Source organism: Centroberyx affinis, unplaced genomic scaffold (genome assembly GCF_046629955.1).
Source record: "Centroberyx affinis isolate AG114_WGS23_722 - 3 ecotype Tasmania unplaced genomic scaffold, CSIRO-AGI_Caff_v1 ptg001793l_1, whole genome shotgun sequence".
Taxonomy (NCBI): domain Eukaryota; kingdom Metazoa; phylum Chordata; class Actinopteri; order Beryciformes; family Berycidae; genus Centroberyx; species Centroberyx affinis.
In genome coordinates, this window is record NW_027280183.1 from 277,242 (window position 1) to 303,802 (window position 26,561).

Genomic DNA, 26,561 nt, shown 5'->3' on the forward strand with positions numbered 1-26,561 from the left:
ATTTGTGTGTGTCTTACATATGTCATTCATTTGTTATTTAACTCCAGCACCCCCCCCTTTTTTTTGGGCCTTTTTTTTTTTCTTTCATCATCTTCATACACTCAACAGAACAGATCTTTCCTGTTGTTGATAAGCTTTCCATGAATTGGCAGAGGTCGAAAAGCCAAGTCGGATAGAATTTCATAGAACTGGGCTGAAAAATGGAACAACTGCTCAGTATGTGCACATTCATCAGATGGGATGCTCCGCCCCTCCTCCTCTTGGCTTTTCTGCTCTCTCCCTCTCTCATAAATGTCTGTTCTCTTCACTCTGTCAGTCGTTCACTGCCACCTATCACTGCCCTCTTGTCCTCAATAAAATGTCCACATTAGAAAGTTTTTCCTTGCATTGTCTTTGATTCATCCCACCTTTCCCTGTCACCTCATCAACATACATGAACACTTGTCAAGACAGTTTTTAGTAGAGTATGTTGTTGCACAGGTATGTATCCATTCTTTTTGCAGAGGATGATGGGGAACTTTATCTCATGTTCACTTCTGCAGTAGTTAGAAAATGATTTGTATAGCATGTGTATAAATTTCCATTTTCATTTTTGAAGAAGAAAAACACACTACTTCTTGCACATTGGCATTATCTAATAGAGCATTGACACCTAGACATTCACCATTTAAATTTAATTCAGACGTACTGTATAATGTCAAGGCTATTTTTTGACTCCTGTGGGTCTTAAATGATTCAGTTGCTCTCTTTCTCTCTTCTTTCAGAAAATTGAGAATGGACGTTTTGCCAAGTATAGATACTTTGCTCATGCCAAGGTCAATGAGTCCGACTTCCTTATGATTACCAAGAGGTGAGTGTGTTTGTTGCGTGACTGAGTGCGTTTATATGCACACAGTATTCTGCTTGCTAGCTCATATCCAGCTCATATAAGGTAAGATTTAAGACAAGCAGTTTATATTGTCTTCAAACCATGTTCACAAACATCCATGTATATGTGACTAAAGAAAGTTTTGTGAAAATCATCACAGAAAATTAACCTATGCAGACCACAATTACAGAATAAGGTGTATACATGCCTCAGATATATTTTTTCAAGTTCTTTTTAACAAGGTCTAGAGCTTATCTGGGTTATTGTAAATGGTATTTCTCTGCTCCTACTCAAAAGCTACTAAGGTAAATAAGCTAGTTGAGTATCCTGAACAGTAACAGGATAACAGTGTGCATGTAAACACACTCAGTCACTCAGTTTTACTGCCACACACTGAAGAATGTTCTTTCTCTTATTGTTTGTGTATTTTTAACCTTGATTTATCCATAGAGAGTTTGCTGAGAATTTTTTTTTTTCATTGCTCTTTTTCCACGGCGGCCTGCTTCACATTCATAGTTAACACTCATTCGCACCTGAGAGCTGCCCAGTACAATAAGGGTGGTAGAGGTTTGCACATCCAAACTAGATTTAGGCAAGGTGCTGGATGAAAAGTCATAAAAAGTGATTCCAAAAAGGGGGATTAAAGCTCCTTTCTAAATACTTTATTCAATACGGTACAACATTTCGACCCAAACAGATTTTGTCTTTTCCCAACCAATTGGGATCATCACTTATCCCTGTTTTGTGTGATCTATATGAATTTGCCTCTCTTTCTGTCAGTTAGCCTAAGCACAATGTGTCTACAGTTTATCTCTGCTGTGTCACTCGTATATTCCTTTATCTGTGGTCTTGTCTCTGAGGGGATTTTCCTTGCTTAATATAACCCTTGTTTCTGCTTTCTATTCCAGGGGCATATTCTTTGTGACCAAAGGCACGTTTGGCCAGCTGACCTGTGAGTGGCAGTATCTGTTCGATGAGTTCACCAAGGATCCGATGATCGTAGAGGACCGGCGGCTTCGCATCGAGGCGAAGGTACAGGAAAATCAAATGAAGCCAAACCGTAACTCTTTATGCTCTAAATCAGAAGTCATTCTTTCCCTCCGGAGACAACATTTGCAAAATGATTTTGTATATATAGCAAATATACTGTACATAAGCTGCTACACAACAATGTCACAGTGCTTGATTCAACTTACTACATTGCAGAGACTTGGAAAGGCCTTTCTATGGCCAGAGGCTGTGTGTTGGCATCTAAAGTTCATGTGTCAAATGCAAGTAGCTTCAGATACCCACTTCATTCAGTATATCTTGGAGAGCAAATTTAATCTAATCCTAACCCAGTCTGTGACAAACATTGGATGAATCAAATCATTCTGGCACAAGTCATCAGTTGCTTTTTATTTGGTCCACTCAGAGCAAATTCACACTGCAATTCAATAGGTGAAATGAGATGATTTCTGTCAACCTGAACCATGTTCAGGAGAATTAAAGATGCCAGTTGTGATCACCTTCCTGCCATATCCTGAATGAATTGTGTTCAAGAGAAATTCACTCTTATCCATGCCTTCTGCATGCCCTCTTAAAGATCAGTTCAGTCAGTATTCAGATGAATACATTAGCCACAGCCATAGAAGCATCATCTTACCGTACTTTACGTCTTTGTTTGATCGGACTCACCCAACACAGGAAACTCACTGGTAGTCATTTGTCTCTGTTTGTCCCTGTGTATTCATAGTATTCACAGTCAGTGCAGCTTAAAGGGGAATATCACTTCAGTATCAATTCAGGCAACAATTCTGTCACCTCTTAAAACCTCATAGCTCCATTTTATAATCTCCTTTTTTTATAAAATTTCCCTTATTAAATCACCCTTAAATCTGTCAGGGCCATTCAAAATCCATTGTAGAATATAAAAAAATCCACAGATAGCCATTTATAAATACAGCTGCTTTTTAGTAATCCCTGAAAAGTTGCCTTTGGGGTGAAACAATATTACATATTCTACCACAAGGTTTCCAGCTTTGACAGAGAGTCGCTCATGTTCACAAATGTTGATTGGACTGTTGTGGTTTACAGCAATAATATACATGACTTCTGGTTGGTGGTATTCTCATTGTGTTTTTATATTTTGCAGGAGAGAGTCAAGTCAGTCTTCCACGCCAAAGAGTTTGGGAAAATCATCAACTTCAAAACTCCTGAGATAGCCAAGGTAAGCTGTCTATTTGTAGTATCAAATGCCCCTACTCATTTATATATATATGTATATGTTCAGCATTTCATTACATGTATTATCTATTTGTGCCCACTTGATTTACTCACACTCATCCCCTTCCATCTAACATTTAAGCCAGGGATTGGTGCATCCAAGCTGCTTACCCCAGTTCATAGAACAAGGGACAGTTAAATTAGAGTTAGTCATTGTGGTACAATATGCTAATATGTGTTTTAATTTGCTTACAGTGGGTTCTTACAAAGCTGGAGGACGCAAGGGAGAGTTTACACAAATACTGACAAGAAACCAGCACCAAGAAATTATAAAAACTAAACGCACAGCAACACACTCACACTCACACTCTCACTCTCACTCACACACACACACACACACACATTCACACACACATTCACACACACAATGTGCCAGTGCCTTTGTTCTTTACTGCATGCTAGTTTTGTTTACCTCCATTTATGACTAGTGGTACAAACAATGTTGTACTAACAGTCAGTCTGTTAGTATGTGTGTATGGGTGTGTGTGTGTGTATGTGTGTGCGTGTTAGGGAGTGAGGGACAGAGTGACTGAGTAGTTATGTGGGTGCATGCTTATAGCAATGCTATAAATGTTTAATCAAGGTGTTCTCATCGACTGGTGACTTACATACATCTTAGAATGCATCGAACCAAACTTAGTCTCCTCATGCTCTGATTGCACTTGTACTTTTTCTCACATGTTTTGAAACACAGATGATTGTTCATGTTTTTTTTCTGATTTCTTTTACAACTTGACATTGTAGAAAACTAACCCAGGTCTGAGTTAAAGAACACATCTTCTCAGTATCTGCATCAGTGCCGAATGCTGGTGCAGTTGGTGCATTTTAAACTTCCTAGGCTTTTCCTTTGCAGTTGTTCTACTAGCCATGTTCAGTCAAGCACGCGTTAAGTCACTAATTTCAATTAATTGAACATATTTCAAATTGTGTTTGACTGTAGAAACTAGTTTGTCTGTCATTTTTCTATTCAATTAGCATTGAGAGACAGCTAGTGAGATGTGGCAGAAAACACAGCTTGAATAACAGCTAATCAACCATGTTTGTTGTAGCACTATTGATAACCTTAATGTGTTTTACACTAGTTTATTTTACTGGGTTATATAAAAGGGAAAATGTCTTACTAATTAAAAGGTTTGAGTATTGCTTTATAATATACATAGTGCAAGATCTACTGTCCCCAAAACCCCCGTTTCATTTTACTTCCCTAAAGTTTTTCTATACGTTTCTGCAAGATTAAGACTGTTCAGTGTGTGATTTAGAGACGCATGCTATTTTTATACTGTACTGACATGTATCAATCTGCTGTATATTGATCTAAGATAATACCATATGTGTATATACCAATCGTCACACAGTAGTCTGTATTATGGCATTGCAGATTGTAATTTTGTGATTTTTATGTTTTTATACCGCCGGTATGTAATGCCAACTATGACAAAGAGTTATGCAGAGAAAAGTATATTTAAAAAAAAACTAATGCAATTATTATCATCAGCTGCTATTTACTCTGACTTATTTTAAAGGTTTGCTTTTGGTTTTGGGTGCATTGCAATTAATGTAGCTAAATGTTTCTGTTGCCTTTATTGTTTGTTTGTCATTTATCTTTTTGGGAAGCAACATGATCACTGCAGTGGCTTGAATTATTTTGCCATTTTCAGAAAAATAAAATATCTTTGTTTCAAATAAGCATGTTTTGTCATAGACCTTTCTGTCTCTATAGGTTTCTTAGAGAATCTTTGCCTCCCTTGTTTTCTCTGTTTTACCTCAGAAAATCTCAAACACGCAAAAGCACTTTTCATTAAACAACTATAATTGTTTATTGAAATTTACCATAAATACAATTTCAATTTCTCTTGAGAAGAACCAACATAGAAAAGAACGTATTAAACTCCAAAAAATCACTCTTAAGATCAACGAGTAGGGTTTTTCAGTAGCACAACTTGGATCATATTTACATCTAAAAGAAGATAAACCTGAGTGGTTGTCTTGTCTGTGTTGGGTAAACAAGGCACTTAGGGGCAAAAACAGGCATATGGCTCACTGTTTTATATGGAAAAGTACAGTGTCATTTCTACACAATATCAAATTGGAAATTTTCAAAAAACAAACATCAGTCCAGTGAATTCTTATCACATACATGTTATTGTATGGACTGAAACTATCTTCAATATTAGTTGAAGCACTAATGACAGATCCTATTTCTGATTGGTGTATTTGCAAAAGTGACTAATAAAATATGTAATCCACTCAATAGGTCTATGATAAATGGTAGTTATTTTCCACTAATTTTCACATAAATACACCTTGTAAACTGAGGCAACTAACATTCTCGCTGCTATACAGGAAAGTACAATTTTCGTACAGCAGATCTCGTGAAAGATTGGAAGGAAACATTTCCTTTTCACAATTTTTGTTACTACTCCATCCACTCCAAAATAGCATACAGGCGTATGATCTCTATTAAACATGGCAACCTAGACAGAATCAGTAGTTTGGGTATGCCTATTACAACATGCTCATATTCTCGTTTTTGGCTGGATTTATACAGGCACAAAAGATCTTTTTTTAAAACTGAAAATCTTTAAAGCTTTGTGGCAAAGAGCTGATCTTTTCCCTGGCTGTCTAAACATGGAGAAACCATGTGGAATCTGATTTTCCTCTGTTTAGACAGCCATGAAAAAAGCTGCAGCCCTTCCAATGCTCGTCTCCTCTCTCTCCCCTCCTTTCCCCATCTGATCCATTCTCGTCTCCCTTCGTCTTGTCTCTCCTCTCCTGTCCTCTCCTCCTCGTTCCTCTTCACACCAGGTTGAACTCTTTCAGGTTGTGCCTGAGGATGGTGTCTTTGACAGCCACAAAGACGAAGCGGATGTTCTCTGTGTCTGTGGCGCAGGTGAAGTGGGCGTACAGCGTCTTCTCCTTGTCTGGGTTTTGTTCCTGGTACATCTTCAGGATGAACTCTTGTGCAGCTTTAGGATCCTGCTGAGGTCCTGCAAATCAGGGCTGATTTTATTTCACTTTCAATCCAATCAAAGTGGAAATTAAAACTGCTATTTGTTTGATAAGGATAGAACATTAATCTTTGGTTATTCTGTAGTCTACTAGGTTGGATGTGACAATGAAACGTTTTGAGACTCAATAGAGTGCAAAACAAAACAAAAGAAAACCAATATCTGAGGTGCATCATAAACTAAGCTCTGTTCATCCTTAACCATTATAACCTCGAACCTTGAGGTAAAAAAGCTCCCATCTCGATGCCAGCTCAGGTGGCCAATAGATTATGACAAAAATCCTACACTATTTTCCATGCAGCAGTCAGTCAATTAGGTCTATCACTGAAGAGCTGCTCTCAGATGGTTATATTGTGGGAGCCCAAGGTCGCTCATGTGTGTTCAAATTCCTAATGCACTTGTGGAACCAGATGGTGAATGGTACCATGAACACAATGTCTTTTTTTATTTTTTAAAGATTTATTTTAGGCATTTTTATGCTTTATTTGACAGAGAGACAGAAAGGTATGGGAGAGAGAGGGGAGGACATACAGCAAATGACCGTGGGCCAAATTTGAACCCGGGTCGCTACAGGAAAGACTGAGCCTTATATGGTACGTGCTCTACTCAGTGAGCCACCGGGGCTCCCCCATGAACACAATGTCAATTCACATAATTGAAAGTTTCCTTACTCAGACTAGAGACTGGATTGGTAAATATTTGGCCTATTCAGTAATGATTTATAAATCAGATGAGGACTAATGGACTGATGACTAATGGACTGTCAGCTGTGATGCTCAAAGGCATCCTGCATCCTTCCTGTTAACAATATTAAATCAGATCTGACTGTTTGAACACAAATCCCACGGCCCAATACTGGATTTGAGGCGCATGCAAATCTCATACCCAAAATCCGAGAATACAGATTTCAGAATCAGAGAGCCTGCCTGAAAATCCAAATCCACCTATCAGATTAATACAGTTAAGATTCAAATAGTGCAAGGTTTTTCCAAAGGCTGATCACTTAAAGGTACATAAAGCACCTACTTCACCACATACACATGTACACGGACCTAACAATATATTTTTAATTCAATTATAAACTCACTGCCAGTCTTTTACTTAGCGTCTCACACACACACACACACATACAGTACCTGTGAATTCAGGGAAGTAGTTGGCTACATGAGAGTACATGATCTTCTCCTGAAGGATGTCAGTCTTGTTGAGGAAAAGTATGACGGAGGAGCGTTGGAACCAAGGATACGTGATGATGGTCTTGAACAGCGCCTTGCTCTCCTCCATACGGTTCTGACATCCACATGCAGCACAGAAATAGGTAACAGTGGGATTGTTGCTCATGAAATATTTTAAGGCACCAAAGTCAAATTACAAGCACACTACAAGAGCATTATTATCCGAACACGATGTGCTTTGCAAGTATAGTCCTGGGCTCAGCCAGTGATGAGCTGAACTCTCACCTCGTTGTCGCACTCAGCCAGGACCTGGTCGTACTCGCTGAGCGCCACCAGGAAGATGATGGAGGTGACGTTCTCAAAGCAGTGGATCCACTTCCTCCTCTCTGACCTCTGACCTCCTACATCCACCATCCTGCCATGCCATCAGCCAATCACAACAACAACAACAACAACAACAACAATAACAGCAGAAAAGTCCTGAGTTTAGTCTTATTTATCTCTTTGTCTTATTACCTTAATTCAATATTACTTAGGAGGCTGGATTTACACAGGAATACAAGATCACATTTTTATTTTGAGGCACAGATCTGCGTCTGGTTTTCCCTGAAGCCTCTTAGTGTTGTCTTTGTATGTTCACTCATTGTCAGTGGTGGAAAAAAGTGGTAAAAGTAAAAGTAGCAATACCATAATGGAAACATACTCATACTCATACTCATTTTATGAGCTTAACGTATGTTTTGCATGTAAAACCTTATTCTGCAGAGTAATTAGTAACTACAGCAAAGGTACAATATTTCCCTCTGAAGTGTAGTGGAGTAAAAGTATAAAGTCTCACAAAATGGAAATACTAAGGTAAAGTGCCAGTAATTCAAAATTGTACTTAAGTAGAGTACTTCAGTAGTTACTTTCCACCTCAGCTCATTGTGCTGTAGCTCCATCGACTATGTCAGCAGCACACAACATGCTTTAACCTTTTTGCTGTGTTACAGTATCTAAACAGGCTAAAATAACACAAGTGATGTGCTTTTCTCCTCACCTGAAGATGACATTCTCCATGTCAAAGGGGTATTCTATGATGCCGGTAGTGGGCACTCGGACTCTAAGGATATCCTGCAGGTCGGGACATAAGAAGGCTCTGCGATACGGTCCAGATCAGTAAGATAACTGAAACGAGAAGAGAAGAAAGAGAGAGAGAGAGAAAGAAGAGAAGAGAAGAGAAGAGAGAGAGAAGAGAAGAGAGAGAAGAGAAGAGAAGAGAAGAGAAGAGAAGAAAGAGAAGAGAAGAGAAGAGAAGAGGGGGAAATGATTAACTGATGATTTTGTGGCTGTTTAAACAGGCAGAAACCAGATGGCACCTGACTCAGATTTGATAAGAATGTGCAAAATCTGACATATATCGGTTCACACAGCCGTAAAATGATGTGACGTGATAATACAAATTAATATCAGAATGAATATCCATAGATGTGGAATGCATACAATTAGCCTTGTCTAGTCAGTAAACTAAGTATTGATACGGTAAAGTAATGATTAATTGGTTTTGATATTAAAGGGACACAGTGGGGGAAGAGAAAACCATTAGAAGAGAGACAGTTGTTTATCAGAATTTCCATTTGGGACACAAATATTATAGGTTACACTGCATCTGCATTGACAAAAATAGCAAATGAAAGCTAAAAACGTTAGACTTTTTGTTTTATCAGGATCATCAATATCATCACAAAACAATGTGGATCTTAATAAGTAATACAGTACTCATTATTTGGGAAACCACATGATTGTACACATCTATGTAGTGACGAAGTGACATGTCTATGTACTCACTAATCTGCAGCCACAGTAGCTACTATCTAAGCACTCACTATTTGTCAGAGCTGGGGAGAGTAGTATCTCTGTGTGCTCATTATTTGGCAACTGATAAAACAGTATCTATAGTATGCACATTATTATTTGGCTGTATCAGCAACAGAGAGTACCTCTATGTACTGTCGATCTGGCATCTGATAAATGAGTATCTATAATGCATATAATACATTACATAGCTCTATGTATTCACTATTTAGCAGAGAGAGGAAGAGGTTGCATGCAATCTCTATTTGTCAGTCTGAGAACCAAGTATATCCATTATTCAGAAGCTGGCATTTTCCCAAGCTAAAGTAGTAACTCTAATAGGTCTGATGTATTTGATAAAGCTATAGTTGTAACTCTAGCATGTCCAATGCTCACTATTTGGTGGAGTCGGACAGCTGGTACTCTCTGCGTCGGTCGTAGCTCTCTCTGCACTCCTCTGTCCTTCCACAGGCTCCTGATGGCCGCCACCAGGCTTTGGTCTAAGTCGTCCACCTTATCCACCTCCACCTCCAGGACAGAGTTTGCATAGCTCTGTGGACACACACACACACACACACACACACACATATATATAAAGACCACTTAGACCACCACCACTTCTCCTCTCTTACTTTTTTGGAAATGGGCCAAGGAGAGGGAAAAAATCTTAACGCTGGCAGATCTAACAGCACATGATAGCTACTCCTGTATTTCTCTGGATGTGTGCATGCTGAAAATGTTAAATGTTCTTCCATAGTCAAATATAACAGGTGCCTGATGCTCATTATGGGTTATTGTTTCACTTGGACTTGACTAAACAATTCAGGGATGCAGGGGATTGGATTCAGGCAGGATGGCACTCTTTCTACTACAGCTTGATATTTATGTTCAGATTTCTATAGTTCTCTCATGGCTGTTAGAATTCAAATAGAAAATCCCATTGCCAGCAAAGTACTGGGCAAATTACAATGTTCATTTCTCTTCAGATTCCAGTTAGACTGGGCTGAATCACCTGGCCCAAGTCAAGTCCTACTCTTTACCTGGTTCTGGGAATCAGAGAAGGATATACTGAGTGTCTCCATGGCTCGGATCATGGACTGCATGGATGTGTAGATGTTCTGGTAGACCAGTTTGGCATAGCCTTTCTTGTCTTCCTCTGTGTAGCCTCCTCCATGGATAATCCTCATCTGTTTGATAAAGGTGCTCTTTCCACTCTCTCCGGTACCTGGGGGACATAGAGAGAATAAATACCTTATAAATACCTTTTATATGTGACATACTTTTACTAAAAGTAAATCTTTTTTTTTAAACACTTTATTTATAGATTTTCAGTTTACAAAATAAAAACAAACATCGGCAGTATAGAACAACTACAAGTAAATCTTAAGGTGCTACAGAGACACATGATGAGTTATTTTCAAGGAAGGTGTGTTTTTATGTTCCATCCTGTTCAAACAGGTTGCTGCAGGTTGCCAAGCCCTGATCTTTTATGCTAACAAGAGACAAAAGTTGTACCTGCTCTATTGATAATGTATTGCTGACATAATGACAGCTGTTCTGTTACATTCTGGTCTCATAGAATAGTTATCTGAGGTTTTATACACAAATTGTGTATAAAGAGTGTGCCGATGTCTCCACCAATTTGTCCTCGGTACTGGAACTATCCACACACACTTTTTTTGGACCATGTTGATTGTGACCATCTACATACACACACACAACTGTGAGCTCGTGGTTCCCTAACACTTCTGTTGCGATGCATACCTTTATTTCTGTGTAGGTTGTGTAAGAGTCAAATTCTAGCAAACTTTTATAAGCAAACAAATAAGTCCCACTGCTATGGCAACTCTTGATTGCTAACTTGTTGGTGCGAGGATACACAGGCAATCTCTGACAGATTTGAATGTATATTTGACTTCCAAAGGGATTCCCGTGTCAAAGTCTGGGTGGGGTAAGTGAATGAGTAACACTCTCCCCACTGCAGCAAGCTTAAACCCCCAACTTGGCCAGAGGCAGAAGACAAAGGCTACGCTGCTCCCCAGGGGGAATGTGTATAACAGAGTGAGAGTGAAGAAGGGCATTGTGGAAATCAGATCATGGGAAAACCTTACCAGAGTAAACCCAGAGCCAGCCAACTCTTGCCAGCTCACCGGCGCTCAATTACCTTGATCACCTACCCACACTTTGAAAGCCAACGTGCCACGGACACTCCCAGGGCGACCGCCTCATCCACACTCAAATCTATCCAGAGCCAAATATCCAGAGTTTGCCCTGATCCCCAGACCCTCCTCATCCCACTCTTCTCCTTTCCTAAACTTTCATTAAAATCCCTGCTACCCATGCACTGTTGTCCTGTCACTCCTTTGAGTATTGTCCAGCCTCATGAAATATTAAAAGCAACTAGGTGTACCAAGAAAATACCAACGTATAAACCAGTACTTCCACTTCTAGTGAATTGGGAGGGAGGCTACCATGCCTAGATTAGCTGCCACTACCACTCAGGGCTTTTGTTCAATAGAAGGTTTAAGTAAGTTTCACCCCACATAAAATATTTTAACAAAATAATTCCACAATTGTTGCCTTCGTTTGCTACTATATGTCATAGTAGGACAAAAAAAAATAGATCCAATGTCGTCTTCTCTTAGTGCTGCGTTCAAACATGCACTTATTCTTTAAGAGAGCACATCCCCCTTTTCCCAAAAGCATCCTAACACTAAGGCTGCATTTACACAGATGTGTGGTATCCAACTTTTAACTCTTTGTGGCACAGATCAGATTATTTCAAAGATGTCTTAACAGGGAGAATCAGATTTCATTTTTTTCCTGATTAGAGACAAGAAAAGATCAGATCAGTGCCACAACGAGAAAAAATCTGATTCTTTGTGCCTGTTCTATCTAGCCAACAATCATTCCTGTGTATTGATTTGCAAAGGAACTATGATGCTCTTATTATTAAGATGTTTTGGGGAAACTGCAAACAGAAAAAAAAATCTGACAAGGAGGTTAATGTGGATGTTGCTGTGTGAGACCAAAATATCCCTTATCATCATCTATTTACAATAACCTTCATACCTGGAATAGATGGAAGTCTACTGTGTGTGTGTGTGTGTGTGTGTGTGTGTGTGTGTATATATATATATGTGTGTGTGTGTGTGTGTGTGTGTGTGTGCTTTGAGGGTTCAGGCTCTGTAGAGTGTCAGTGGTTTGTGTTTATTTAGACACATTTACTGGTTCTTTCAGCTGCTTGACACGCACACACACACACACACACACACACACACACACGCACACACACACCTCTAATCATTCTAACTATTGAAAAATAAAGTCTGCACTTCTCATGTCTAGAATTCACAAAGTACACACAAGCACAGAAGCAGGCGGACACACAGACAGACACACACACACACACACACACACACACACACACAGACACACAGAGTATCTGTCTCTCACATCCCTCTTCACTTCCTACAGCATGAGCTCCTAATTTTTTCATAGAACCCACACGCTGCCAACCAAATCTATTTGTTAAACAAATGTGTGTTTGTTCAGAGCAGTACATTTGAAGAAGTGGCTGTGTTTGTGTGTGTGCGTATGTGCGTGTGCATGAGTGGGTGTGTGTCTGCAAGTGTGTGTGCGCATGTGTGCATGCATGCATCTGTATACCTGTCTGTTTGTCTCTTAGCAAAGTGTGTTAAAACTCTATGAGTCTGTGAGTCATTACTCTTCCTGGGAGTTTTGCATGACATCATGAATACTTTATCTTAAGTCTCCGTGAATGAAGCTTAGACAAAGTGACCCCATTTGAATGTACCTTGTTTACAAGTCAAGTTTCTTGGAGATGAGGGGAGCTCGGGTAAGACGGGCAGGTAAATACTGCGTCGGAGGCAAATCATGATCCTGCAGCTTTTCATTTGGTCAGGATGGAAGGAAGCCTCGTTTGAGATTAAATGTCTCTAGTATCACCAATGTTATCAGTGTTGCTCGTAAGTCCAGACAATGAGACTTAGGACCCGCCAACAGGAATTTTATTCAGTAATTATAATAGTTATCACATAAGACTCTTTTTTTACTTCTTGTGGAACAGATCTGACCTTTTCGTGTTTGGGAGAAGCCACATGCAATCTAAATTTCCATTGGTTAGCCAACCATGCACATATCTGATATACACCACAAAGGGTTAAATATCAGGTTATCAGGTTGTACATAAGAATTTGTTCTTCATTGACTGATAAAGGTTAAATAAAATAATTTAATAAATATTTGATAAATTTGTGTGATGATAGCTGTCTCCATTAGAGTATCAAGGTTGACTAGGCTGATTGACAGCTATGCTATAAAGCCATTGCTTTTGTCATTAAACATCAATAAATTTTTGTTGCGTTTTTTGGTCTCTGTACTGGTCTAGTGTATGTTTCTGTAGGTGCATGCATGTTTGTTTGTATCCATTTGTGTCTTTGTATGTACAGTATGTGTCTGCACGTGTGTGTGTGTATGCATCTGGGTGGTTGTAGTGTAACTGAATGCTGACCACAGATCTGTACACACACACACTCACACATTAACACATACAGATTTGACCACAAACACAACCCCAGACACACACACACTTCCTGGTTGGGTGAGTAGTGACATGGTGTCAGCTCTGTGAATGAATGTGATGACAATGTCTGGATAACTAGGTCAAAACCTAGTATATGGCTGGACCGTGTATGAGTGTGCCACGTGCCACGGCCGACCAATGGTGTAACTAACTCCGCTGTTGACAGGGGTTAAAGTGGGATTTGGCAGGTGGGGGAACCCTGTTTCGGAGGGGGGGGGGTTCCGAAAAAAATAGTAATTTAAAACAAATTTCCTGCATTTCTACGGGGGTAGATACATAATTGGTGGGGGGTCAGAAAAAAATAGTAATTTAAAACAAATTTCCTGCATTTCTACACCACCTAACCTCTTAAGTTAACCTATTAAGTGAAGAAACAGCAACCCTGTATAATGTTAACCAAAAATGTAAAATTATGTTATATTACTAGATTTCAGCATTGAGGTGCTTACATTCATGATTTTGCATAGGCATACTAACCTAAAAAATCTATTATTGGGAATCATGAGAAAGTTTCAGAGCGACAGACACAGAGCGTCCCCGTAACCATAGCAACTCACTCTCACTCCTGCCTGCGTGTGCACGGCGCGAGAGGAGAGGGAGAGACGCAGAAGAGCTGCTGACTGAGATTACTCTGAGCAGCATGCATGGGAATAAATTACAATATAATAATAATATAATAATAATATAATATATATAATAATATAATATAATATAATAATTTGTGTATATTTCTCGCTATTCAGATGGTCTGAATAACTCTCTGCTGCGCTGTGCTGCTCTGTCTCGTCTGTCCTGCTGTCAGTTTCCTTTTTTCACGTCACGACGTTATCTGTTATGAATTTGTTTTTCACTGCGTGAGAAAATGGACTTGTGGCGTGAGAGCGTGTGAAAAATGTCAACTGCGTGAGTCTCTCGGTCAATGCGTGAGAGTTGGCAGCCCTGTGAACTCGCTTGTCATTATGAAACTGCCAATCAGATTTATTTACTTATTAATCGAAGGTGCCGGAACGCCGTTCCGGATCGTTCCGGCCCACTTTAACCCCTGGCTGTAGACTGCTAATACAGAATAATAGTCCATACATCCATACTGATCGTTCCAGCGCATCTCTCTCTCCACCGCTGTCGTCTCCACCGCGCCCACGGGCCGCATCGATCCTGCCGATCCAAGCGCCAGGCGCTCTGTTACCCGTCGGTGCCGAAAACGCTGTTCGCGGGACACCGGGGGCGCATCGTCGTCGTGACCACGGCCGAAATCTCGGCCGGATCATCGGGAACAAATCGGCGCCCAGCTAGCGGCACTGGCCGGAACCGTGGCCCCGGGAAACTTCGGGAAGGTCGGCAATAAGCCCTCGGCGTGATGAAACCTCCATGCTTGTTTGTGTCTCTCTCAGAACAGAGGGGCTTCAGGTGGACTGAGCTCGTGCATATGCATCGACATAAACGGTGATATGATATAATTGTATAGATTCTACTTTAGCTTCAGCTTACATGCATGATATTGGTCAGCCTGCTTACTGTGTGGGAGAAACGGGCTCCTGATCTCAGCGGAGAAACTAGACGGCGGAGAAAACGAAACTTAAATTTCTGGCTCTGTGATACTATGATGTGCCACGTGCCACGGCCGACCAATGGTGTAACTTCATCACTCAGTCAGTCAGTCAGTGACAGACATTTGCGTTTGTAGGGCTGGCCCCGCTGTTGCGGTCCAGCCAAAAAACTACTACACAAGGTTACAGTCTGGCTTTTCACCATCCTTTTTGCAACTGGAACTAATATGGGAGGTTCAGGTTAGGAAGAATGGAGTGCACAATTAAAGAAAATGTAAAAATACTTAAAATTACATTTTATAGTATAGCCAGTTGGGATATGTTTTTTTATGGCCGCTATCACACTCACAAACCAAAGGAGAATCCCTAACATACATTTCCCCAGTGATTTCTATGATTTCAAAGCATAAACACTCTTCACACTTCTCTTCAACATGTTCAACTGCTCTGTGCAACATGTTGCTCTTTGCATTTTCGATTATAGTAGAGCAGCAACTGCAACGGGTTATTAATACTGATTGTTTCTCAGCTATTGCAATACATTTAGTTTTTTAGTCACAGTGAAAGCAACAAAAAGAAGAAGACTGCTGTGTCTGTAAAACTGTAAACAAGGGAAACAGACATCAAAATTGTCACCAACTAGGGGAATTATCTCCCGTAATACAAAGAGCAGCCTTTCACTATTATTAACCTCACTCCAGTTGCTCATTACCATGTTTTCCTATATCTGAAGTCTTCCCGTTTTACCAAAACATATCTAATCCCTTTGTTCTGTATTCCTGTTTATGAGCAGGACCTTTGTTGTTTGTAGTTCTTTCTGCATGTTTTGTGCCTGCATGTTTTTTAAAGACTTGTTTAATTGTTTACATTTTATACTGGTGTTTTACCTGCTTAAATGTATTCGCTTGTTCTGTATGTCAGCATGCTACATAGTGAATGGCTAGGTATGGAGATGCTGCTTGTGCTTTCTCCCTTGTCCTGCTGTGTTTCGTGTTGTTTTGTATGGTTTCACAGTTTTCAGTCTATTTTTTAATGTTTTTTAACATAATGTCCAGGAATTGCAGTTGGAAATACACTATAGAGCAATGTTGATTTTTGTGCATTTTCCCTGTAAAAGCAAAGGAGACTGAAGTCAAGTGAAGTGTAAGGCCACTAAATAGAAGGCAGAACTTGTAAGCACTGACCTTTCATTCTGCTTTACTCCCACTCCTCCTGTCTGGGGACTTTGTTTGACCATGACCATCCTAATGAAACCCACTGAGACCAGCTGATTGGCTCACACACCTTACTAGCTAAGCTAAGGCTGGGGCTGTTACTTTATAAGTCACTCTGGTTACTATGTTATTCTAATTGTACATTCCAAATGTCAACGATTACAGATGACTGATTATTTGAAACTGTAATCAGTAATGTAAGCCATTATTTTGTGCTCAGTAATGTCATCTGATTCCTTACTTTACTTTCAGTTACCTCCAAAATCTAAAGGGTAAAGTCTTTAACATATATAGTATTTTTTTCCTCACTGACATAGTGTAATTTGGACAGTGTTATTATAATTATGTACAACCATGATTACACCTCATTTCAAGTTCTGTAAATAATGTCAGTGTCTATAACGTCAAAATTAAAGTAATCTTTTAATCACTTTTATTTCAAAAGTTAAAAAGTTAATAGGGAGGTTTGATTCTAGTTAACACACGGCAAACCTTTTTCAGTTAACCTGTTACCCCAATTCCTGCTTTCTGCCTCTGCCATAATCAATCAATAGCCATGTGTAAACTGTAAGGCAACTGTAGACCATCCTATTGTATCATTTCATTGACACAACATTGCATTAATGGCTCAGAGCTTCCTACAGGCTCTTATGATAGGTGGGTCATCTTTAGCCAAGATTAACTGAAACACCATGTAGGACAATCCATGTTGTTTTTTCTTAGCCATCCATGATCGATTGCCTAAAATAATCTTTGGGCATCTATTGTAAGCATTTATGGCAATGACTGTGAAGATAATGTTTCAAACAAATTGGATGAGGTTTATAATGAATGTTGGTTTTGAAGCTTTTGAATGTGGGCAGCAAATGGATTCTGTGTTTAGAGGAAGCCCTTTCTAAGAGAGTGGCACAGCCGAAGCCATGGCTGATAGCCTACTCGCGGTTGCATTTGCATGAGTTTTGCATGAGACACGGCCGCAGCAGCTAGTCATGGCTTTCAAACACACCACTGACCAAGGACTTGACAGTGGGTTGTTTCCCTGGGTGGCATGTTTCCATAGTGCCGCATTATTATGGGTTGTTTCCAAAGCCTCTGATAGAGAAAGTTTGGCCAGATGCTACTATGGGTGCCATGTTGCAACATTCTGTTTCCCTGTTTGCTAGAAAGTGTTGCCAAATCTACAAATGTAATGTAGATTGTATGTTAAACACATAACATAGTCGGATTTTGGCCTATTGGTGAGAGAGACAACCAAACAGCCTGGGTTCAAGCCCTGTGTCAGCAAACATCCGCCCTGCTGAAGTGTCCTTCAGCAAGTAACTGAATCCTTGCTGTTCTGTAGCTGAACCTGACGTCACTGTGGAGGGGACAAGTGAAAATATAATTTCTCTATGAGGATCAATAAAGTATCACATTAGTATTAAGTTTTTCCTTGTCTTCACTGAGGGTCTAAGGTTAGTGGTGCTCAGCCAGGCAGGTTAGGTAGGCCGGCTATGTCTTTCCAACATGTCTCCTGGTTTGTTCTGGTTCCTTGTGGTTTATTATGTGACACACTGTATTGTAGATCTAGGCAGGCCTGTTCTCTGTAAAGTCCTTTCAGACATGCTTAGTGATGATGGGCTATATAAATAAACTGACTTGACTATTAACAATGTCCTCCATAAAAGAGATGCCCATCATTCCAAACATCAGCTGGCAAAGCCATGAAGCAGGATTATGAGCCTGAAAACTGCAATGGCCAGACTCTCTAATATAGGCCTACTTACACTGTATATAAGCTACAGCAACATACTGACAATTTACAACTTGAATTCTCATTTACTAATCATCCTCATTATTTTTTGTCTTTATCTGCTTATTCCTATTCAGAGTTACAGGAGCTAACACAGACACTCACATTCATACCTATGGGCCACTCTAATCAACACAGAGAGTCAAACCTGGGACCTTCTTGCTGTGAGGTGACAGTGCTAACTAACCACTGCTTTGTAAAAAGTATCCATGTCTTATTCACTCTCTCTTCAATCATTACAGGGAAAATATGTAAAAACCAAAAATCTTCTGGCATGAAACGTTACTACTCATAAGAAATAACTGAAAATGAATGTGCTATCACTGGGGAATGAATTATAGTTTCTGTATTTAACTAGAAATGTATTGATCCCCCGCTTTGCCAGAATGCGTTCTCATCTTAGTTAAACGTGTCTGTCAGTCTGCCTCTGCACCTCACTCTTTCTCAGTTCTCATGTGCCATGTGAACTGATAGCGGTGATAACACTGACAAATAAAACTCCATCAGGCAGACAAGTCAAAGTTGAAAACACAAAAGAATTCCGCAAAACTCACTGGGTATTATTTGGTGCGTAAAATCAATGGCACAACTACGGCGCGCAAACCGCCCAAGCTGGGCCAGCGCGCACTGTGCAGCACATCCGGAGATGGTGCCGAGGAACAAGGAGAGAGGAAACGCAATGCATAGAGAGATATGAAACTGATGCCTACCCACCCATGGCGCTGATGACACGAATCCTTGATGCTTTCTGAACTACAACCTGATCTATCCTCCCTATCATGTTATAAAATAGGGAATATTACCATACAGCTATTCTAAATTACTGAGATCACAATATATTTTTAATGGCTTAAATGAGTATTGGGTGGGAGCGTCCTGCTGGCTCAACGGGGCAGGGAGCATGACTATGATTGCCTCTCCTGCCTTTCCTGTCACTTCCCATTATATATACAGTATTTTAAGACTTCATCCTTGTTAATGTGATATAGTCAATATATGTAGTCTCTTATTGTTTATATGCCTAGTATAAAAGCCATTAAGATAATAAAAAAAATCCTTTTAAAGGCTACTGCGTGCTGCCCCACCCGACCTGACACCTGTCTGTAATGGTGGCCTAAATATAAATGTGTCCTTGATGACTGATCTCACTGGCGTCCCGTCAGTCATCCCCATAAGGGTAACAGAGACCAATATAAACAAAAATCAATTATAGCCTGTCAGAAAAGCACACTGCGTGTTTTTTCCCCTTAAAAACCATATCATCATTAAAAGATATCAGTTACTAGGCTGTATACTATGGTTTTCTGTCAGCCTAACGTGGGTGAACTTAATTACTTTGGGTAAGGTGACTCTGGGTGGGTCTCCATCCCTCCACCCCAGTGATGCTCACCTAACAGCAGCAGCTTCAGCTCCCTGCGCGAGTCCTTCTTGTCTCTCCGGAGCTGTTTCTCAATCTCCTCATTGATCCTCTGGTTCTCTTTGTCCTCTGCCGATACACAACATCCAGCCATCCTTCAAACTGTCCAGGTCTCCGTTGCCCCCGCCGCTCTCAAAGTGAAAATATAACTTCTCTTCCTTTCCCTTACTTCTCTCCACAAATTCACTGCGTCTCAATGGGAATGGGCGCTGGGCATCTTAATGTGACGTCTTCCCACGTCCGGGATGAAAATATTTATATATATTTGTATAAATATTTGTTTTTTTAGCAAATAATTTAAGTTGTTCTCAGCTGTAACAGAAGAACCTCCATCTATTGGAAAGAAAACTCCTGTGAACTTTTTGTTAGAAGAAAAACTGCTGACCGGCTGTGATGAGGTTTGGTCGGGCGGTTGGTCTGACGCTGGGGGACACTTGTTGAACTTTATCCAGTCGCCCCAGGAGGGCGGGGCACCAGTTGCAAATAGAAAAGGACAAACTGGGAAGTGAAAATCCATAGCAAGAATAGAATCATGGGAATCATCATCAATGGAATCATCATCATTTATGAACGGCAAGGTTTGATGGCAAAAATTTGATCCTATGGTTTTTATCATTATAGTGGAGAAGAAGGATGAAGAAAAACAAGCACAGACCCTGTACAGATCCACAGGTCTGTTCAATTCTATGCACTGAAGCACTGCCACACAAATTAAATTATGCTATTTGTTCTTTTATATATATATATGTGTATATATATACAGTACTGTGCAAAAGTCTTAGGCATATGTCAAAGAAATCCCTAATGCGAAGATGCTTTCAAAACTAATGAAATGAAAAGTTTCTGAATATCAAAAATTTACAATAAACAGCAGTCTACTGACACACTAATGCAGAAAACAAATAAACATCTAAGACTTATAAGAAATTAATATAAAAAATCTAGGGTGCCTAAGACTTTTGCACAGTAATGTATATACATATACATATATACATATGAGAGATGATTTAGATCCATGTCTACACACTGAGCAACTTTTGATTTTGTGCCTCTGTATGGGAAACACTGCATCTCACAGTCAAAAACGCCCTCTAGAGGCCACCTGACGAAGCGCATGATCTCACGTTAAGCGTTACCTGACCGACTGACTGACTGACCTGAATTTGCCTCGTGATGCCCTCAGCTGCGCCATGGGGAAAAAAATGCCAGAAATGTATTTGGGAACCATAGTGTCCATTATCTTACACGCTTGTCAGCTGTGAGCATCTTGGCAAAAAAAATTATGTGTTTTTCTTTTTCTGTGGCACTGGATAAAAAGAAAACGACACCTCTACTCTTTTAGCAACACCACTTATTGACATGACAAAGGGTTTGGAGTAGAAAGATGTCAAAGTCAATTGTTTACAGTTTTGGATAACAGGCAGCTAAAGCAACAGGCTGGCTGTTCCTGAACTTGGAGAAAATAAGATAATCTACCGATGTGAAATATTGCTTTAATGGGAAAATCCACACTAAAGCAAAACCCACATTAGGTTATTCCTGTGATCTTGAAAAGTTTGACTTAAACTATAGAAACAAGAGAGCCAAGACATATTGTTGTTTCATTTTGTCTTGACATGTTACCTTTAATACATCATTGGTTTCCAGCCCAGAGGTAAGTGCATGTGTGTCTGTGTGTGTGTGTGTGTGTGTGTGTGTGCATGTGTGTGTATGTGTGTAGTGTATACATCAGGGATAAACATGAAACATCATTCACTGACATTCTGAGGTCTCCATATAGGCTGTGTGTGTGTGTGTGTGTGTGTGTGTACCCTGACCTTAACCGGACCCCGTCATCTACTTCAAACAGCCAACACAACTAGTTCACTCAGTAGATGCTTTTCATTAAAGCATGTCATACTGGGAGCAGTGGCCCTTGACGAAATAACCACAAACACTCAGGGGTCTCAGGGCTTTTTGTGCAGTTTACTCTCTTTTTATCCACACTATTGTCCTCTTTTTGTACAACGTTCTCAATACATACATTTTTGAGAAGTCCAGTCTACTCGGTATCATCATGATTGCTTTGCAACAAGAACATTTACAACAACAGAAAGATTGAACAGGTTATCATCGGGGGGGAATAGTTTAGTACAAAGAATTCCGTTTTATCTGGAGTGAATGCTCTGGGATGAAGGCGCCCAATGTTAAGGCCGAGCTCCTCTATTCCCATTTTAAGGGGAGAATCTAGCCTACAACAATATCTGTGTTCATCCCTGTGATCTTGGAGAGATTGATTAATATGTGTGAACATCAACCCCAGCTCTCCCAAAACTAAACACCAGTGAATCCGGACTCTGAATCTGTGAGACAAAACTTGGAGTTGCTCCATTTACAGTCAAAGAGAGGCTGACTTCATGGACACATTCAAAAGTTTGTCTTGCATGTAAATGAGCTTTATTGTACAGTAGTGCTACTAGTTCTAAACCAGAAAATAAATCCATATCGCTTGAAAAGCAGCTTGGTCATTGTCACAACGCCCACACAGTTCTTCTCCTATTCATTCTCAATGGAGCAGCCCCAAGGAGTTGCTTGAGAAATTCACAGACTAGAGTCTTGTCTCTGTTTTTTCCTGATTGTGGGAGTTTCTTCATGTAAACAAATCTAGACTAGACTACCAAAGATAATAGGAAGAATATTTGTGAATTCTGTTTCAGATTGGAAACGACATTGAAAAAAGGGTCCAAATTAACTTCTAAAAGGCTACTTCACCCCACTCCTATTGCTTGGCAATAAGGCTGGGGCATGATCAATTAGTGAAGTGTTCACAATAATCTGAGACTGATGAACATTTTTTTTTTTAGAGTTTATGCTTTTACTTTACAAGTAGACTGTCTAAAATGTGATTAAATCAATGTTCAACCTACTACATTTTCAGTGTTTGACAGAGGTTGTGTAGTACAAATGAGCCAAAGACTGGAGTTCAAGTACAATTTGACTAAGGTCATATTATGACAGATAGTCACTGACCTGCACTATGGTGGGGAGTAATGGTGCAAATGTAACAGCATTATTTTTATTATTTAACAGCAAGTAACCAGATTATAGTAATGGTAGATGTATTCTGTAATAGCTACAGAAGAAAAACTCTAATCAGAGTAGAGACACATTTGAGAAGAAACAAATATCACTCAGAAACATGTTTGAAGGGAATACAAATTTCAGAGTGTGGGTTTATGGATACAGGCAACATTTACACTGTTATGGTTGGAGATCATAATACCACTATTCAAATGAGTCATTTAACTATAGGTGAACATCTCCCTAACACTGCACTGCTCTTGAACACACCCTATAAAATGTAAGGGGCAGCAGAGGTTGTCGGCACCGGCTGGAGTGTGTTCTCTCCAAAAGGAAAAACCGCCCTGAAACAGAACTCACACACTCTTCCCATGAGTGTAGCATAGCCTTGATTTGTGAAAATGAACAAATCTCTCACAACAAAAACAAGAGTCAAGAGTGTCTTGATAATGTCATCAAGAGACAAATCCTGGTGCTGCTCCACTGACAGTGAACTGGAGACTGACTTTGTGACCATTACTGAATTGAAGGGAATATGACTCATATCTGCTTGCGCTACATTGAAAGAAAGCTCATTGGGAACGCTATAAATCCAATTAGTAATTGTAGCTCTTTTTGTATTTTTATCATCACATTTTATTGCATTTTTTAATCACTTTGCCTTGTACAAATGCCTGTACAAATAAACCGTGAGCCTGTGCAAATAAACTAATCTAAAACTAAACTGACACATCTCAAATTCACTGTCAGTTTTCTTGCTCCAGGTTTTGTCCCTTAATCACTTCACAGAAAGACTTATTCAGCCTCGTAAATATTGATTGGACTGTCGATGTTCAGTGGATTACATGAAATGTTTGAACAAGGATTTTCCCTTTAAATAACTGGGCCAGCGCCAACAGCCACTTCACCACAGCAGGGACACTATGTCTGTATTGTGTGATCATAAACACTGATAACTTGAAACTTCAAAACATCCCTTCTGGCAACAAGAAGAATCACATTAACACCATTTTGGGCAAATTTCAGTGACATGTATAATGAGTTGTAGTAGTCAGTAGCCCTGTTAGGCCCTGCTGTTGATAAGTGGTTACTGAGAGACCAGGACGTTTGCACTGGACAGCGGTTTGAATGACCATTTACTTCAAGTACATTGAAAGCAGGGCAGGAAACAAACTTTTCTGACCAGCGGCTGCCGCTTGCCAAAGTTAACCATCCATGTAAGCTATTTTACCAGCCAAACCAAATTTTAGAAAAGAATCGGACCGCCAAATGATGGTTAGTAACCTGCCAAAGTGGCCGGTAGAGTAGATGCCAAAACCACAGCCAAGCTTGGCAACAGCGTGCGGTGGTGGCCGGTGGTAAAGTTGCAGCCAGGTTGCCACACCTCTTAAGCACATTCCAAGCATATTGAAGTCTATATGCACATTGTTCATAATCACATCAGGAAACTCCATGCATTATAATGCATTGTGACATGCATTTTAAGACATTATGAATCCGATATGATATTAGAAATCGTGTTCTGATTATAATGCACTCGTGCTTATGATGTCTTGTAATAATGTAATTGCTACATGAGCAACGCTTCAGCTGAAGTGTTACCAGGACTTGTCATAGCACAAAATAATAAATGGAGACCACCAGCCCAAACCCAAACACAGCCATCCTCCAGCTGCCCTACTATGTGACATTATTGGCCATACTAGCTATACTCCTCATAAAAACACAGGTGCCTTGCATGGGACTTCAGAGAGGCACAACTTATTCAATAAGGCAATATGTACATGTGAACTGTATGTATTTTTTTTTCCCTATGTTGTCATTTCATAAATAAAATCTAAAATAACACTGTACATTCTAATGTACAGTGGTTATGGTGGCCATCAAGATGGAACTGAAGTGAAAAAACAAAAAAACAAAAACAAAACAAAACAACCATCTGTAAATGTACCATCCTCATTAGGTTAGATGGTTGATTATTTTTTGTGAGTGTATGTGTGTGTATGTGTGTGTGTGTGTGTGTGTGTGCACTGCTCTGTCACTGATTCTGGAACACTCAATTCTGACAGATTCTAGAATACTGAGTTTGAGAGTTGTGAATGTTGAGGCAGTACTGTATGAAACAAGCTGTACAGTTTTCTATCAGAGGTGGTTAATTTGAGGGGGGGTGGGGGGGGGGTGATGGCATGCCCCCATGTCAGGACATTGGGGCAACAATCAAACACCCCAGATAATCACATCTCCTTGTTAACTGTAGATTTTAGGAAAAAAATTAAAGCAACACTTTACATGCCCACCACCCACCTTAAAATAAAACAAAATGTTAAGTGAAACAGTAGAAGGGGGGATTGTGAGAGTGATGGTGTTTGGTGAATATTGTTTCTCAAAGTTAATTAATACTCATTGAGAAGCTGTGTAATGTACTTAAATAAAAAAGAAAAAGGATCAATGAGTGATGTGATTACGCCTATATGACAAGTGCTCGGTTCCTGAAGCCAGTTAAGAACTAAACGAATACAATTAGCCCTGTAGATTGGATTTAGTCTGCAGTTTTTCATATAAAAGTCAATTTAACAAAACGGCTACTGTAAGTACTGGCATACCCATCAATCTGTTGTTGGATAATAATATTCCTCTTTATGCAGTTCTGAAACTGAACAATGTTTCTTTCTTTGCTGAGAAACAAAACTGGAAAAACACAAAATTTACATTCTCCTCTTAAAAAAAGGAAACATAAACAAAGATGTAAATAACATATTTTTTTCTTCCAAAAATGAATTAGCCATTAGACATACAATACAATTACATAGATACATATTTTCAATACCGCACATTCAATCTGCCAAAAAAGTAATGATTACAAAGCCAACAAAGATGCTGCCATATATATATAGAGAGATGTATGTACAATGATTATAGCATTCATAATTGCACTATGCCTCAATAAAATGTAAATTACAGGCTTATGTTTTAGGGAATTGTTACAAAAAAATCTATATACTCAAAATAACTTGGGTATGAGGAGTTGCGAACCACAGGTGCCAATCAGAAACAAGAAGGGCTTACTTTGGTACAAATTGAACATCAACACTGCCCTTTTTACCTAGGAATTAGCCAAATTTATTCTCCACTGCTAGTGAACTACAACAGTCAGGCAGCCAGGGCTGCGATTGGACAATTAAAAAGACACAGCTGGAATGTGACTGGCTAGTCTGCAGGCCAGGGGGGAGGGGCTCGCAGCCACGCACGCTGTTGTGATTGGACAGTTCGAAGCAGTTCAGCTCGCTGGGTGGCTGCCCCCTCTTTGTCAGCCTGCTAACTAACGGTAGTTTAGGTCAGTCCAAGCAGTGGGGGGTGGGGGAGGAATACCGTTGTCTGTGTTGAATACTTCAGAACCGCAGAAGTCGGTTGGTCAATCATTAAGTCAGTCAGTCAGTCCGCTCATGTGTTCCATTCATTAGCCCCGCCCCTTTCCCGTCCTCAACACTTCTCATCAAAGTAGTAAACAGCGCAAAGTGGAGTCTGGTGCTTGAGTTGTTTTGGCATTTGGCAATAAATATACATATTACCATAATAAAAAGCGTAAATGTGGCACAGATGAACATAATCATTTAACAACATTGTCTCATAAATTATTACGTCCTCAACTCCCCTCCGTCTATGTAAAGCGACCGCCATGACAGAAGCACTAGTCGCTCCTCTCTCTCCAACAGGCAGGGCTTCCTCTCCAGCGGAAAGCTCAGAAAAGCACTTTTCTTTTTAAAGCCAATTTCTCT

General features: G+C 39.9%; 2 protein-coding genes across 2 annotated transcripts in view; one reads left to right on the forward strand and one right to left on the reverse strand.

The window, feature by feature from the left end:
• The window catches only part of vps13a (vacuolar protein sorting 13 homolog A), a 53,964-nt gene extending 49,202 nt beyond the window's left edge, over positions 1 to 4,762 (forward strand). The window contains 4 exon segments of the mRNA XM_071529484.1: positions 765 to 850; positions 1,777 to 1,900; positions 3,003 to 3,077; positions 3,329 to 4,762. Coding sequence (XP_071385585.1) covers positions 765 to 850; positions 1,777 to 1,900; positions 3,003 to 3,077; positions 3,329 to 3,379 — 336 coding nt within the window. The 3' untranslated portion in view covers positions 3,380 to 4,762.
• Positions 4,763 to 4,988: 226 nt separating this feature from the next.
• On the reverse strand, positions 4,989 to 20,119 carry gna14a (guanine nucleotide binding protein (G protein), alpha 14a). The gene is given in 9 exon segments (XM_071529491.1): positions 4,989 to 6,120; positions 7,278 to 7,431; positions 7,602 to 7,731; positions 8,356 to 8,434; positions 8,437 to 8,483; positions 9,546 to 9,595; positions 9,597 to 9,701; positions 10,190 to 10,374; positions 19,699 to 20,119. Coding segments are annotated over 9 exon segments (1,062 nt in total). The 5' UTR covers positions 19,820 to 20,119; the 3' UTR covers positions 4,989 to 5,929.
• Between the last annotated feature and the right edge of the window lie 6,442 nt (positions 20,120 to 26,561).